At 35.3% G+C, this 17,778-nt stretch overlaps 1 protein-coding gene across 1 annotated transcript in view; it reads right to left on the reverse strand.

Moving 5' to 3' along the window:
* LOC107595791 (espin-like) overlaps positions 1–17,778 on the reverse strand; it is a 65,335-nt gene that overhangs the window by 940 nt on the left and 46,617 nt on the right. The window contains exons 11-15 of the mRNA XM_016286318.1: positions 13,954–14,099; positions 11,676–12,023; positions 1,508–1,587; positions 1,082–1,090; positions 933–944 (exon numbers count right to left, since the gene is read on the reverse strand). Of these exons, the coding sequence (XP_016141804.1) occupies positions 933–944; positions 1,082–1,090; positions 1,508–1,587; positions 11,676–12,023; positions 13,954–14,099 (595 nt within the window). The remainder of the gene's footprint in view (positions 1–932; positions 945–1,081; positions 1,091–1,507; positions 1,588–11,675; positions 12,024–13,953; positions 14,100–17,778) is intronic.

Raw genomic sequence — 17,778 nt, forward strand, 5'->3', positions numbered from 1 at the left:
ATGGGCTTTATGTACTTCTCAGAAATATACTTAAAATGACATTTAAGTATACTTGACTTATAGGCTACTTAGAAAAAGTCTAAATATATTTGAGTTATAATTGTTCTCCTAGAATCCGTGTTTTCATTGTTATATTGTAGGGGGTGCTAGTACACATCTTCTGTACAGAATTTCTAAAAAACACAAGTGAAGAAGAAACCGAAACAACAGTCGCTTCCACATGTATTCTAACGCGATCATCAGACATAAAACAGCATCAAAACTGTGTAACGTTGTGGAATAAAATGTCGATCAATGAAGAGGTAATAATGACTGTCAAGCTTTGGGGTGTTGATCGACTTTATCTATGTTTTGATTATCGTTCTGAATCCAATTCATAGTCTTTTTCAGCTTTTTGTTCAAAATGTTGTTTATTTCTTTATTTTTTATTTATGAAACTTATCCACATTCAAGTGTTTAAAAAAGAATGCATGAAGCTAGAATCAAATGTTTTTGTTTACAAGCAGATACCCTGTTCTTTTGATGTTTTGTATGTTCAGATATTCATATAACAAAATATATACAAATTAATACCTAAATAGGGACATAGTAGTATACTTAAAGTATGATGTAAAGTTCACTTAAAGAAAACTTACGAGTATACTTGCAGTATAACACTACTAAACTAGTAGTTTACTGAGACTATACTTCAAAGTGTACTAAAAATGCTACTACAAGTATTTAATTAGTAAACTATCAGTATACCTATAAGTTCACTTTTAGTATAGTTGCAGTACAAAATAAACATTTTGAAGTAAACTAGTTGTGTACTCAAAGTTTACTACTGTTATACTTAAAGTATACTTAAAAATATACTTGAACTTTACTTAAGTATACTTGCTAAAATAAACTTGAAGTATACTACTTTTTGGTAAGGGTAGTCAGTGTCTTACCTTTTATATTCCCTGTCCATCCAGGAGTGGATAAAAGAAATAGAGGATTACATGTATATGTTTACATTTTTGTACATTTGCCTACAAGATACTACAACAAAATAAAAAAAATGTAAAAACACTACATTGGAAAATACGGTTTTACTTACATCTTATCACTTTGGTATTATAATCCACACAAGACATTGAAAGTAAAAGACAGAAAATTTACAGATTTGCATGGAAGAAATGTCAGGCATACTAAAGGCAGTTCTAGCTATCTTAATCATTAGTTATGAATGATATAAATAAAGCTATTACTCGTATATTACTGATAACTGTAATATTACTAGTGATATTACTATTACTGGTATTTGAAATTGGCAAGCAAAACATGTTCATTCTTCAAGATAAACACTAAATTGAATTATAAATGTGCCACATATTTAATCAACTTTACCACAGTAGTAAAAGTAGAATGTATAGAAAACTTGAGGTTGACGGTTGAATGAGGTTTACAGACAATAAACAGAAAAACACAGGAGACAGTAAGAAGCAAACAGAAAGACAAAGAGAGCTCTGGCTCTTTAACTCGCCTCTCTTCTTCCATCTTTTTCTTCATGATATCTCTCCTCCAGGCAGGCAATGAAGCCAAACGGGACGCCTCTTCTTCAGCCTGACACACACAGAGAAGATCAGAAAAGATTTTTTTTTTCACTATAGTGCCAAAAAAAAGGGATACGAGTCTATAAATACAAACCACAAAACCAGTATGAAAACATATCTTCAATTGTGGAATACTGGAAACACTGAAAAGCTGAATAATTAAACTGATATAAACATAATTTGTCTGCATTAAAAAAAAAGAACTAATCTTATCACCGTATAAATAAACATCACTTCATCGGCCTACATGTGAAAGAGAGTTTCGATCATGAATGTTGCAGGCCATGATAAATGTGTACTGAACATATTCACAATAGCAAAGCCACTCTCACTATATTGCTTAAGTGCAGTTTTGGGCTGTTATATTTAGAGGTGGACTCAAGTGCTTCAGTGCAAACATGCTAACACCCAATCTTGGAAAAATGTCATGGTTATTGGGCCAAAACACTTTAGCATACTCCTAAAATGTAGACAGTTTTTGCTCTCAGACAGGCGGTGTGTGCACACAGTGTGAAAAGTGATCTTCTTCCTCCATTAGATGTAACTATAGCCGAGCGGAGGAGGCGGCTTCTCCTTCTTCAGCTTCTCATTTCCCCTCAGCGCGGATTGATTACCTCAACTCCACATCACTGGTAACAGCCCGAGTATCTATGTAAACTAATCTGTGTCTTAATATTTCATTATTCCCCTGGGAATTATATGCCAAGAAAAAAAAAAAAACACAGGTAAAACAAACAAAAAAATAGATCGATGAAGATGCTTAGGTAGATAAAGAAAGTTTAGAGAGTGCAACTAGGAATGATAAAACACACTGATGGCATTTCTTGCCATATAAGAATCACATTAAGCAATTAGGTGTTCTTCCATTAATAATGTAATACTGCAATGATGGGTTGCTTTCAGATTTTGACTAATAATTAAAAAAATGTAAATGACGTTCTGTATCAGCTCACAAAGATATAATCTGTCCATAAAGAAGGCTTTACTGAATCTATAGAAGGCAAAGACAATCCATTGTTATTGAGTTGAAAGGTTTGTAAAAGTTACTAAAAACTGCATTTAAGAGAGATACTGCAAGACATTCTCCAACTGAGAGATGCATATAGAAAAATATGCTGCTAAATCTCACGAAAATGATATATTTCACCTAAAATAAACATTTTGCATAAAGAAAATACAGCCTATTTTTGTACCATTATACACTGTTGCATTATAATTATGACTGTTTACCCAAAACTGTCTATAGATATTTTAGAGTTTATTTGTAATTTTCATTCGACTCTTACTAATGAATCCTGTCTGGACACAATGATAGATAGATAGATAGATAGATAGATAGATAGATAGATAGATAGATAGATAGATAGATAGATAGATAGATAGATAGATAGATAGATAGATAGATAGATAGATAGTGTAAGGGTTAAAAAATAAGCTTAATTTTCTTTATTCAGAATAAAATATTTCTTTTCATTTTGGTTGTGGAAATATGACCTGAAATATAGCTCTGTGAAATTAACCCATTCGGTCACGCTTCATTTTAAAGTTCAGTTCTCACTATTAAGTAATTATTAACGGCAACGTTTGCCTCAATACACTGCTAATTTGCTGCTTGTTAATAGTTAGTGTAGTTGTTAGGTTCAGGTATGGGAAGGATTGAGTGAGCTATTATATGGTCATGCAGAATAAGGCATTAATATGTGCTTTATAAGTACTATTAAACTGCCAATATGCTATAAATAGGTATTGTTATAAGCAACTAGTTAACAGTGAGATGGTCACTATACCAGTGTGATGGTCCTTAAAATAAAGTGTTTCCACTCATTTGATATAATCAGAGAGCTGTCACCTAAAACATTTACTTTTACCTTAAAATATATACAACACATGCAGCAGAACAAAGTTTTAACATGGTGCTTATTTAGTATCTGCAATTACATACTTTTCCACTTGAAATTCTTTCAATGCTTGTGGAGATGAAATCACACTTAGACTACTGTCCTGCCTTCTTAAGGAAATGGCAGCTAAATGCCCTCTAAAACACAGCTTGAGCTTGACTCCAAAAATAGCTTTGATGCCATAGTTAACTCTCTAATTCTCATTTAACTCTTTAGCTAATTAAGTTCATGGAACCTAACTAAAAGTTCATTATTTGTAGAGCAATTAATTATTACTAAAAAATACTATTAAATGGAAACAGTGGCCTTTATTAAAAGCTATTATTAAACCTTATAAATGTGTTCAATCACTTTATTAAAATTATAATAGGAAATCACAAATGAAAATGAAAATGAAATGAAAGTGTCCAATCATAAACTTTAGATTTATTTAATTTTGTAAGTATTTCTCAAAAACTAACAAACCATCAAACTGACACTTCAAACGTGGAACAATATAAACGTCAATGTTAGGTGTAAAAAAAAAACTCTTATGAATACCAATTGCAATAAAAACCTTCTTAAGTAGAAATCCATCTGCTTTTCAAAACCTCTTGAAAACAACATTGCCATAAACAATTGGTAATAAAAGACAATCAAACTGAAAGATAAACAAAAGGGCAAGAATTCTTACACATCTACAAATGTGTCATTGTTGAATGAATAAAGGCATTGATTATGTTCAGAAACTAAGAGTTGTGTGTTCTTAAATAACTCAAAACACGGCAAGAACACTAAGAGGGAGCACGTTCCTTCTTTTCCTAAACAACAATTCTGATCATTTCCAAATAATTATGCAACATGCAGAACAAACCATTTAAAACAGATGATATAAAACACATTTTAGCTGTAATCTATGTCTGTGATACTCTCAATTGTAAGTTATACAAATAAGAACGAACAACAGTTAAAAGTTACAAAATTTGAATGGCTTTTAATAAATGAATCTGAACGAAATCAATTAATGAACAAAATGCTAGTTTTAAAAATGGTCAGAATACTTTTACATTTAATTTCTAGAAAATGTATTTTGAGCTTCATTGATGGATGATTTAAAGCAGTGGTTCCCAACCCTGGTCCTTGAGGCACGCCAACACTGCACATTTTGCACATCTCCTTTCTCAGTCTGACACACCAGTTTCAGGTCTTGAAGTCTCTACTAATGAGCTGATGATCTGAATCAGGTGTGTTTGATTAAGGAGACACGCAAAACATGCAGTGTTGGGGTGCCTCCAGGACCAGGGTTGGGAACCACTGATTTAAAGCACTTTGAACAGACAGATATGACTGTTCAAATGAATTAGCACACTTAAAGCCTGTGTGTATTATTCAACTGTTTGAATCTTACACACTCAGTGAAAAGCTGATATTCTGCTAAAAAGACTGTAAGCTTTCCGTCACTTCACCTTGTGATATGTAGTGCTATGATTTCTATGCATTTATTGTTTTATCTGCATGATAGCAATTTACAAAATAAATACATTTTACACAGCTTACAGCTGCTTGTAGGCTTTTATTTGTCCCTGTGTATTTGTATCTCTAAAGCTTTTCATGGCTATTAAACAAATAGATAAACATTTCATTCAGCATGATGCTATTAACTTGAATTCTAAAACCATTACAGCTCAACATTAGATTGCTTCTTCTGACATTTCCAGCAGTGAACTGCCTCAAACTGCTTGCTGAACTGCTTAAAGCATCTCCTGGTGATTGTGTTTCATCCTTCAAATAAGTTGACCTGATAAGTCAGATGTCAAACATCTCAGCCTCCTTCTCTTTCCAGAAGGCGAAGCTTCGATCAATGTATCTAATAATTTCCTCATTGCTAAACTCTTTAAGTTCATAGATAAGCTTGATGGAGTCCTCATTGGGCTCCTCTTTAATATTTGCTGGGCTCTGTTCCTTCACAGTATTAATGCATGGGGCTTGTGTCTGGGGGCTTTCCGCTGTTGCTTGCGGTACTGCGTTTTCTGACTGTGGTGCATCCTGTGCTGCATGTGGTAGTTGAACTTCAGTACTACTCTTCTGTATTTCCGTATCATTTATAAGAGTCTCAGCTGAGTTCTCAGAAGTGCCCTGCTGGGTGGCCGCTGCAGAGTCGTCTGGGTGTTCATTAGGGACTTCAGGTGGTGAAACACTTGGAAGATCTGCATCGGCTGGAGCGTCTTGCGATATATTCACGGATGCCTGCAGAATCTCCGGAGGCAGAATGAGCTCAGCCGCTTCCAGTAGTCCACCACCCTCCATAGAGTCACCGAAATACTTCACCTTGATATCTTCGAAGCCATCTGACCAATCGCGTTTCCCGCTCTCAAGGCTCTCCATGACCTCTCGGTGGAACTGGCGGATCACTTCCCACGGGTGACTGCCTAGTCTGTCAAACATCTCGTAGCAAAGCAAGTGGCGAAACTTCCGTTCAGTGCGCGACATGTTCATCTCCAGAAGCTGGAAGTAGCCTAGCATGAAAAGGTCAAGGGTTAGACTCTCATATTGAACCGGAGACCCATTGATGTGGGGAAGGAAGTGCTCGGGCCAGTAGATCATCTGAGCTCGACTGAGCCTGCGGATTTGTCGCGTGGGCACCTGGCTCATAATGGTCCTCCAGTGGCCAAGAAGATTTCCCACCACCTGTCTCTGTTTCATGAAATACAGCAGCTGGTCATCCTCCGTTTGCATGGTGCCATCTGGCTTAGCTAGGTTGTGATAATACAGGGAATGGGAGTCGTTCTCCTCGACACTCAGAGTCTTCCCTCTACCTGAGCACTTGTAGGATTCAGTCATTGTGTACTTTCTCCAGTGCTCCAGGAACAGAAACACAATCCTCTCCTTGCGCATCTCGATGCACTCCTGGACGTAGCTCAGGTCCGTCTGCACTTCTAGACTGCGGGTGAGATGCTCTGAGGTTAGTGGATTCGTAGGCTGGTCATGATGCTCTGAGTCAGATGATCCAGGCCCAGTGTACGTCAAAGGTACATGGGACTGCGTTATAGGTTCCTCATTCACCAATGGTAAATCCTGATCTATCGGCGACCCATCTCCGGCTTGCGAGAGGCTCTCACTTAAAGAGAACAGCAACTCGTCCTCCAGGATGGGCTCTGAGGGGTAGCTGCATTCACTAACCGCCGGCAAGGACCTCGTCCGCTTGTATATGCGGTTTGCTTTGTCGTCCTCGTACATTGACTGGCTATGAATTTCATAATTGGCTTTCAGGCTCTTCACAGACACGCCACACTGCTTAATCTCCTTCTCCACCTCCTCTCGAGTGGAGAATGATTGCGATCGGCCAATGCTTCCAGAATTTGAGATCCCCGTCTGGCCTTTTCCACTCTTCAGGCCTTCGTATGTATATCCTTCATTGATCATTCCCAGAATATCGATCTCCTTCCCGCCCAAAGTGGCGAGCAGAATGGCCATGCTTTTGAGCAGCGTGGAGATCTTGCTGCACCAGGCAGGCAGGTCTTCTGCTTGCCCATGAACCTGTTTGGGGTTGACAGAGAAGTGGTCTTGGTTCAAGGCTGCAGACACAGGTAGGAGTTGCTTCAACTCTTGCTCCAGCTGTTCCAGATCTTTCTCCACCTCTGTCACTTTGTGCATGACCTGGAGGTTCTCGATCTGCTTCTCAATGCGGACGAGGTCGTCCTCTGTCATCAGTTCCCCAAAGGGACCCAGTATAGCATTGTGCACGTGTGAATAATGCCAGTCTTGGGCTTGATAGTATCCACTGGCAGCAAACTAAAGTAGGTTCAGAGGAGGATATAGAAGGGAACAAAAACAGAGGTGGAGTGCTCTTCAGCCTGTGGATCCGATGCGTTACATACACGCCTTTAAAGCCTCTTCACCTCAAACGTTTCAAACTTTACATGAATTTAGTGGTGCGATGATACTGCCTTGATTTGACTGAGTTGACTTTACTTGCAAAAGAAGCTTCAGGGAAAAAATGTAGTCTGGCAAGACTTTTTGTCTTGAGTTTTTGTTAGGATCTATTAAATATGTGACCTCGGACCACAAAACCAGTCATAAGGGTCAATTTTTTGGAATAGCTGAATAAATAAGCTTTCCATTAATGTATAGTTTGTTAGGACAGGACCATATTTAGCCGAGATACAACTATTTGAAAATCTGGAATCTGAGGGTGTAAAAAAATCTAAATATTAAGAAAATTGCCTTTAAAGTTGTCCAAATTAGGTTCTTAGCAATGCATATTACTTATCAAAAATTAAGTTTTGATATATTTATGGTAGGACATTTACAAATTATCTCCATGTAACATGATCTTTACTTAATATCCTAATGATTTTTGGCATAAAAGAAAAATCGATAATTTTGATCCATACAATGTATTTTTGGCTATTGCTACAAATATACCCCAGCAACTTAAGACTGCTTTTGTGCTCCAAGGTCACATATATTAAAACATCCTCTGGGTTGTTTTTAAACGATTGCCTATGGACACAATCAGTGACATGCTGTTGAATTCTACAAACAATAATTTCAATGCAATCCTCAATTCGTAAAAAGGAGCAGGAACTATATTTTCAGTAAAACACTTACTGTGGATGTATAGGCAAGCGGGCCAGTGCATTTAAAAGTTCATATTTTTTTTGTAAAAGCACTTGAATATCTCATTAGTTACTATTTGAGCTGTGAAGTTGCCTAAACTGTCCTTTTGAGTTGGGACTACTTGGAGTTACGAGTTACCACCAGCATAATATTTGTGGATAGAGTGTGCATAACTCAGCTCCATGTAAATACGTTTTGTTTATGCATGGAGCTGATATGTTAAGTCTCTTGCTGATATGCTTGTGCAGATATCAATCAAACTGAGGTTACATTTTGTGTCATAACATGAATTAAAAGATTTTGTACAGAGAGAGGGTTGGTAAGCAATTCTGTAACAACACTTTCATGACACCACAATGTTAAAGACTTATGGCTATAATACTGAAACAATGTGATAGCTATATATTTTGGAGTGCTGGCCATTTGTTTGCTAGTCTTTCATTGTAAGTGTATTTAAAGTAAGTGTTGTATATTGTAAGTGTATTTACAGTATGTTCCCAAGTCTAAATTTAATTCCTGTAATTCCACAGCCTGCCATAGATGCTGTCCATATAGACATTCATTTGAAAGTTACCCAGAAGTTTCCTTTAAGTGTGAAATTCATGTGTACTTTATCTGTCAATTATATTTAGCTCATGTTTCCAAGGGACTTGACTATATGCACATGATCTAAAATAATAAATAAATAAATAAATACTGAGACACTTTCAGGACGTTAACAAGCTGTATGAAGGTATAAGAAAAAAATAAAGCGCTTAATGAGTAGAATGAGCAAGACGACCAACTGCACTTCATGCTGTAAGCTCCAGTTGCAGTGTGAAGGGGCTTTGCATCACACCACTGAATCCCCATGTAAAAACTTAGAGCTGTCGTGCACCATCGCCAGTAAGCCACATTAAACTAATACTTCCTTAGTAAATGTCAAACACACTTAGGCTTGTCTTGAGATGGTCACAACAGCCCCAAATTAAACACTGCATCACTCAACACACAGTAAAGGAAAAGCCAACCAAATGTCACACTGCAAAACACTCCCTTGAAACCCCACACTATGAATCCCAGACCAAAACTGAAGATTGAGTTTTATTTTTGGCTTTCAGACAGTGACTTACCATAAGCTGTAACCAACCTTGTCTGAGCAGTAATATTAAACTCTTAAAGGTCTAGTTTTACAAATCAGAGCCAACTGTAACTGTAACAACTGTGTGTTTGTTTTACCCGCTATTTGACTTTGCAGTCAAGTACATGCCAGAGGGACACATCGATGTGTTCACAATAAATAAACATATATATTTAAGAACAGAGTAGACAGCAAAAGGGATTCGATAATGCCATCTAAGGCAAGAATAAGTAATCTGGCCTATTTTACTGGTACAAGATGTCATGAAAAACAATGTTCCTTGGACAAAATATGTACAAATATACCACTCTCACAATATTGTTCAGTCACTGACAAATAATATCTCACCCCAACACTAATTCTCCATCCTTGCATCTATTAACAACACATTTCTAAGATTTATGTGCTGACAATTCCTGCTAATCCAAAAATGGATTTATGAAATGATTCAGAGCTGCATAGATGTTTGCTCATTCACACCACACTGCTTTAGTTACCCCCAGACATCATAAACTTATCATACAATTTATCATTCATGGAGAAGTGAAAGATCACATGCATAATGTTTGCAATTAGCTCTTGCATATAGTTTTTTAAAACAGAAAACTCAAAAATCCCCATGCAGACACCCACTGCTCCACTATCCTCCATGTAGACAGATCAAACCTCAATTTCATAGCTATGATTTACATTTGAAATCATAAGCATTTTTAAAATCTAAAGAGGTGATACTATAGCTCGCACTGCTAAAACTACAGGAGGATAGCACTGAGGTCAGAAGCTGAGAAAATGCACTCATTTCCATTTATTCATTGTAAAAGTTAAATTGTTAGAGTTAATTTTTAGAAACATCATTGCATATAAACATTTAAAAACAACTGGGTATAACTATGAGACTGGCTATGTTCAGAACGGAAAACTAGCTTAAATATGATTATTTTGTATTTTAAATGAAATATTATCTTAACAACTTTTAGAAGTTGTAATAGCTTATATTACTTAAATTCATCACAACTGAAATGGAAGATCAATTAATGTGCATTGTATGTATAAAGACAATTTGCATACTGTGCACAGAATACATCTGCTGCAGAAACTGCAGTATGAACAGTAGTATGTTAGTATGCTATTCCGAACATTTTAGCAATTATTTAACATACTTAAGGACCCCATGAAATACCTTGACATAATTTTCTCCCCTGCATTGATGGATATCCTACTGAAACAGGAAGTGGGGCAATATTGCAGAGTTTTTCCCTGGTTTAACATCCACAGCTTGCACCATTGACAAAATAATTAATAAATATACCAGCAACTCCCATTGTAACCACTATATGGTTGGGAAAGCACATATATGGAAAAACTTTACAACCAAAGACTCACGGTAACACTTTAGTTTAGGGAACACAAATCACTATTAACTAGTTGCTTATTACCATGCATATAACTAGCATACTGGCTGTTTATTAAAACTTGTAATGTACAAATTAATGCATGACCATATTTTAGATCCCGTAACTATGGAAACCCGTTTCTGCCACCCAAAAAAAAAAAAAAAATTAAAAAAGGTAATTGCAGCTATTTATCCCAAAATTCTGATTTGTTGCTTTTTTCTCAGAATTGTGAGATGTAAATCAGAATAGTGCGTTTATGCCAGAAACGGGCTTCCATACTTAACCCTATGCAATACCTAAATGTAACTACTACAACAACTAACTATCAATAAGCAGCAAATTAGGAGTTTATTGAGGGAAAACTCTTAGTTAATAGTGAATATGTGTTCCTTGATCTAAGGTGCTACCAGACACATGGATGAACTATGATTTGCTTCTTTCTAATGCTAGTCAGAGGCACATATCATTGTTTGGGATTGGGCATTTTAATTCTAAGAAGCATTTTATGGGACAAAAATTTGTCATCAGTCATTTTTTTTTGTTTAACAAGATAATAAAGACTATTTTGTGCGTGCATGTGCATTTTGTCGGCTCTTAGGAATAGCTAGATTATAAATGACCTTAAAGGAATAGTTCACCCAAAAATGTTGTCATCATTTATTCACCCTCATGTTGTTCCAAACCTGTACTGATTTCTTTCTTAAGTTGAACACAAAACAAGATATTTTGAAAAATTTTGAAGAACCAAACAGTTGTTGGTCCCCATTGACTTCCATAGTAGGGAAATAAATACTATGGAAGTCAATGGGGGCCATCAACCAGCATTCTTCAAAATATCTTCTTTTGTGTTCATCATAAGAAAGAAACGTATACAGGTTTGGAATGACATGAGGGTGAGTAAATGATGACAACATTTTCATTTTTGGGTGAACTATTCCTTTAAACGCATAGACTCAAAGCCACTAAACTCCAATTTTGATTTGTGGGGTCTTTAAGTATGTTTTGAAGCTGTAGTAATGTTGACATTTTGGATAAGAGATGCACTGCTCAGCTTATGTTTAAAACACCCAGCTGCTTCATCACTCACCTTTTTCTTGTTCTCTTCCTCCTCCTGCATCTTCACTTGTAGTTTCCTCACCATCACCTGTCTCTTCCACTCTGGGATGGCTCGGCCCTGCTCGTCATGTGTGGGCACCAGACTCTCTACGTCCACCACGCTGGACTTGCTCTGGACAGCAGGAGTATTTCCGTTGACAGCAGTTGCGAGCTTCTCGCTGCTCTGTGAGGTGGACAGGTTCTGGGGCGACCCTCCGCTGGTCGTGGGAGCGGGTGGAGTGGGTGGGCAAGCAGGCGGTGGAGACTCTGGCTTTGCAGATTGGGTGTTGTTGGGCTGGGGTTTTGGCAGAGGCTCTGGCGGCGATGACGGACGTTCCCCCTGAATGTCAAAACGATCAATCAGAATAGAATGTTCCAGACAAAAATATAGACATGGTCACAGCTGGCTTGAATAAAAAATAAACTCTTAAAAATACAATTATATCAATAGTTCTTTGTAGCATCTAATGATCTCATCTAAACAACTCTCATCTTATAAAGAATAGGATTAACTTGCAATGAGGATAATGATTTGTGCTTTATTTATACAGCACTTTATACAGCGCAGGTTGTTTCAAAGCAGCTTTACAGTGCTTAACAGGAAAATAATGATTCAATGATGCAAACAGAATTTAGTTCAGCTCTAGAGCAGCTCTGAAAAGACAACGGTAAACAATAATGAGTCAGTTGAAATCAGTTCATTGTTGATTCAGTTTGGTTCAAAAAAGTGTAAAGTCCATCAATTATGAAACGAGCTTAATTCATAGATATATAGATAGATAGATAGATAGATAGATAGATAGATAGATAGATAGATAGATAGATAGATAGATAGATAGATAGATAGATAGGTAGGTAGGTAGAGAGAGAGAGAGAGATAGCTCTGGAGAAAACAGTAATTTCATCAGTTCAGTTCTCATCCACTAGTGTCCGTGCAGTCAAGTGAACAATATTTCCAGATATTAAGTGATACATTATTGGCTGCATAAATGTGATTGTTTTCTATCTTACAGACTTTTTAGTTTATTTTTGTACAATAAACTATTTTTGATGTGTCTGCTATACTTATCAAAAACTATTTTTCACTGTTAAAGGTTCTTGAGTTGGTTATGGTTCTTTGGAAATTAAAAATACTTTTTAAACAATGCATCACAGGTTCTTGAGATCAGTGTATTCGTTTCAGGATTCTTTAGAGCACCGATACATGAATGATTTTCTAAAGAACTAAAGAACAAAACATTCTTTGTAAAATAAAGTTATTTTTGGCATTATAGTATGATTGTGTTCACAGTGTTCGGGAATTACCATAATTCAGAATTCCTAATAATGAGAACTTGTATTTATGCCATTACTCAGAATTATATTTAATTTTGTTTGACTGAGTTCTTTATCGTACACTCTCAGAAAAAGGGTACAGAAGCAGTCAATGGGGTGGTACATTTTCAAAAGGTTTTCATTTAGCTACTAATATGTATACTATAGCTACAAATATGTACCTTTAAGATACTAAAATGTACAAAGGCATACCTTTATACCGTCCCAGTGACAGCTTTTGTACTTTTTTTCTGATGATGTAATTAATTTCTTGAAATTCTCAGCAAATTAAGGTAGCTAAAACAGATTTAAATGCTCCTCTGTAATTTCCTCAATTGCGTAACTTTAATAAATGTGTGCTATTGTATTGCATCGCCCATAACTGAGTTACACAAGCCTCACACTAGTCTGCCTGAATTATCCTGGACAATGGATTTGGAGCCAGATCACGGAGCTGCACTCTTATAATGATCCAAACTGCAACTTTATACCCTGAAACTAACTTTGTTCTGGATTATTTCATAATTTTTTTTTGTGGCCATAGAAGTTACATTTATATTTTTTGGGAATACTGATCTATATTTTAATGTATCCATCTCTATAATGTATTATCGAATACAGAATTCCTCTCTCATGCACCTCAAGAAATATCACTGACTCCTGTCCATTGCTATCTATGTGCCATATCCAATTTGGCTTTTGTTTCTATGGATAGTCATTAGCATTTCTGATGCAAACACTATTAGGTCACATCTCAAGCCAAACAGTAGCAGTCACACTCAAATGAGAGATCAAAGGTTACAAGTAGACAAGCGCTATAACACATTTCATGAGACAAAGTATTTTTGATTTATGAGATTTACCATTAGGAATAAACATAAAGCTCAAAACAAGCTCCTAAGTAAAACATTTATAGGTAAGAAATAAATCAGGGAAATTAAGGGAGCGTGACCTACATTGTTCTCCGCTGTGCTGCTGTTAGAGTAGACGGTCGTGTAGCCTTTACTCTGAGGTGTTGGCTTCAGTTTTGGCCCAGCTTTAATTTCGGCCAGAAGCTCAGAATTATCTCCAGTGGGGGACATCATGTTGAAGGATTTATTGCCTGTGATAAAGACAGAGGGAAACTGAGCAAGGATGGATGGATGCATGAAGAGAAAAAGCGAGAGAGACACACACCGGACAAGCTTCTATCTCCCCTAAATATTTAATTCAAAACCCCAGACGTCCAAACAAATGTCTGAAGCAGTCAGTAACTTGTGTGCTGGTACTAAATAGTTCCCAATGAAATGAATCCACTCACTAAATAAAGTATAAAACATAGAAAAGACTCAGGTAAAGCTCAGTTTGAAGAAAAGCGAACAAAGAAAAGATCAGGCCTTTGTTGAAGTTTCAACCATCAAAATGATTTCAAATCTATGACGCATTCGATTGCGCTGACCACTGCTATGTATAATTTAATATGCATAATTCTTTATATCAGATTTGGTGAATCTGACTGGAAGAACGACAGTGGCTGGCAAATGAGGACAAATGGGATTTTATGAGAAAATATGGAACTTATTCAATTAAAGATTATTATATAACATAATCTACTTGACCAAAAGTGGCCTCTGCTTTAGTCCCATAATACATTACAGTGCCAGGAAACAAAAGGTTGTTGATCTTTCAACGATCTCTAAAAAATCCACACATTCATTTTGCTGCTTTAACATGATTTTATCCACTTTATATTTACAAATGTAACAATGTGAACAAATAAAAAATTTTTTTTTAAAAATTAAATAAAGGAGATAAATTACGTATAACCAGAATGTTTAATCCACCAGAAGAGCACAAGGGACTTTCTAAATATAAATATAAATAGAGCATAAATCTACCCTGCAGAAAACACCTTAAAAATTAATGATTAAATATGGATTATAAATGGATTAAAAAATAAAAAGAAATAAATACATAGCAAAATATATGGATTTAAAATAACTATAACTACTCAAACTATTAACATAACTTATTTTCTTCTTCAAAATATGAACTGAAATAAACTACACAATATTGCTAAAGAAATAATCAAATAAACGTACATCACCTGACTGTTGTTTTTGATTTCAATCTCCAGAGTGTCTAGTAACAGACGTGCTATTGTTTTGTCATAGCTGTGGTCATGAAAAAGTCTTCTCAGACTGAGAGAAGATATACAAGCTCTCCTCTCTTCCCGCAAGAACAAAAACCACTGCGTTCGCTTACTGCCGGTGGCTCATCACTGTTGGGGGAAGTCTGAACGGATCAGCGGTAATCAACTCTGACAAGAGACGGCTGCCAAATTGGAGTTGGATTTGAAGTCCACTCACTGACCTTACGTCCTCTCCTCGCTCTCACTGACCCTCCTCCCGACTCACACTTGTTCCTCCAGCTCTCCAGTGGATTAACAGAGTCTCACATCACATAAATGTGACACGACAGACCATTTCTGTTGATGGTCTGTTCAGAAGATGCTTATAAATCCATTCATACCCTACAACTGACCATGCAAAGACATTCCCCACTAAAAATAAATAAATAATTTAGTGCTGTCAAATGATTAATCGCGATTAATGGCATCCAAAATAAACGTTTTTGTTTAATATATGTGTGTGTGCTGTGTATATTTATTATGTATATATAAATTATACACACATAGAGCATATATTTTGAAAATATTTACATGTATTTACTAGTGCTATCAAATGATTAATCACATCCAAAATAAAAGTTTTTGTTTACATAATATATGTACGTCTACTGTGTTATATTTATTTTGTATATATAAATACACTCACATGCATGTATACATTTAAGAAAAATATGTTATGTTTATATATTAAATATTTTTTAAAATATAAATTATATGAATATAAATATAGACATGTAAATACATGTAAATATTTTCAAAATATATACTGTATGTGTGTGTATTTATATATACATAATAAATATACACAGTACACACACATATAATATGTAGACAAAAACTTTTATTTTGGATGCCATTAATCGTTTGACAGCACTAGTATTTATATGTATGCATTTATATTCATATAAATTATATCATATATAAATATGTTTAATATATAAAGGTAACATATTTTTTTTAATATATACATGCATGTGTTTGTATTTATATATACATAATAAATATACACAGTACACATACATATAATATGTAGACAAAAACTTTTATTTTGGATGCCATTAATCGTTTGACAGCATTAGTATTTATATGTATGCACTTATATTCATATAAATTATATCATATATAAATATGTTTAATATATAAAGGTAACATATTTTTTTTAATATATACATGCATGTGTTTGTATTTATATATACATAATAAATATACACAGTACACATACATATATTATGTAAACAAAAACTTTTATTTTGGATGCGATTAATCGCGATTAATTGTTTGACAGCACTAAAATAAATAAATAAATAAACCATACTAAGATGGCCTCTTAGCTGGTTAAAACTGGTCTAGTCCTAATTAGCTTATAGAAAACCTCTTTAAAGCCAGCAAACAAGACCAGCTAAGAAAAAACTAATGAAAATAATAAAATGGAACTAGCCATACAATTGTTCACAGATACAATAGCAAAACTATATGTTTATCAACTTTTAAAGGGATGTGTTTGCAAACTCTGCGGTATTTTGGAACAAATTAACTGTAACGTGGTAGAAACTAGTCAAATTAGAGAGATCGGCATCTGCATTTATTTGATTGAAAATACAGTAAGATTGTGAAATATTGTTACATATTTAAAATAACAGTTTTCTATTTAAAAATATTTTTTTTTAAATGCATTGCTGTGATCAAAGCTGAATTTTCAGCATCACTACTCCTGTCTTCAATGTCTCATGATCCTTCAGAAATCAGTATAATATGCTCATTTGCTGCTCAAGACACATTTCTGATTATTATCAGTGCTGACATGGACAGGTTGTGTGACATGCCCTAATCCTCAAAAACCATTAGCAAAACAAGAAAATATGGCCCAGATTACAAATACACAATTTTGCAACTGTGTGCGCTCACCGAATGAGGTCCAATATATATATATATATATATATATATATATATATATATATCCTAATGCTCACAGAGGCTGCCTAAAGATTTCTGACAGCACTCAAAATGTTAGCACGTATATGAAAGTATTTAATCAAATAATATGCAGGCAAATATTGCTGGTAATTACTATATTGAGGCATATAAATGAAAATGATTGTATATCATTCCTCCTTGTGTTCGTTTAGCCACTTCAGTGTAAATAAGCATAGAAAGAAAATAATCAAAAAGCTGAAAATATCAAAACATAACTTATAATATTTTTAGATACTTTGCCCAACATGACCTATTGCTAGTTAAAATAAATCATCATAGCTTAATACAAACGCAATGTACGTTACCTTCGACCTTGACTTGGCAAATCTTCATTCATGACCTGTAGCTAAATATCACTTTACTATACCTTAAACAAAGGCAAGCAGAAGAACATGTGCCAGCATATGAGCAGAAAAAAGAGGATCAGGATGTTCACAATAGCTGTGCATAGCGAGGAATGATGTGGCGTAGGATGAAGGCGCTGCGTTGACAGCACAGCAAGTCAATAAGGCCGCCCACTGTTTACACACCTTCATACTCATTCATTAAAGCATGACTCACTATACGCAGACTAATGTCAAAACATGCCACTTTAATAGATGAACTGCTTGTAAACTCAACAGTTTATTCCAAATTG

The sequence above is a fragment of the Sinocyclocheilus grahami genome, unplaced genomic scaffold (assembly GCF_001515645.1).
Source record: "Sinocyclocheilus grahami isolate Dianchi unplaced genomic scaffold, SAMN03320097.WGS_v1.1 scaffold208.1, whole genome shotgun sequence".
Taxonomy (NCBI): domain Eukaryota; kingdom Metazoa; phylum Chordata; class Actinopteri; order Cypriniformes; family Cyprinidae; genus Sinocyclocheilus; species Sinocyclocheilus grahami.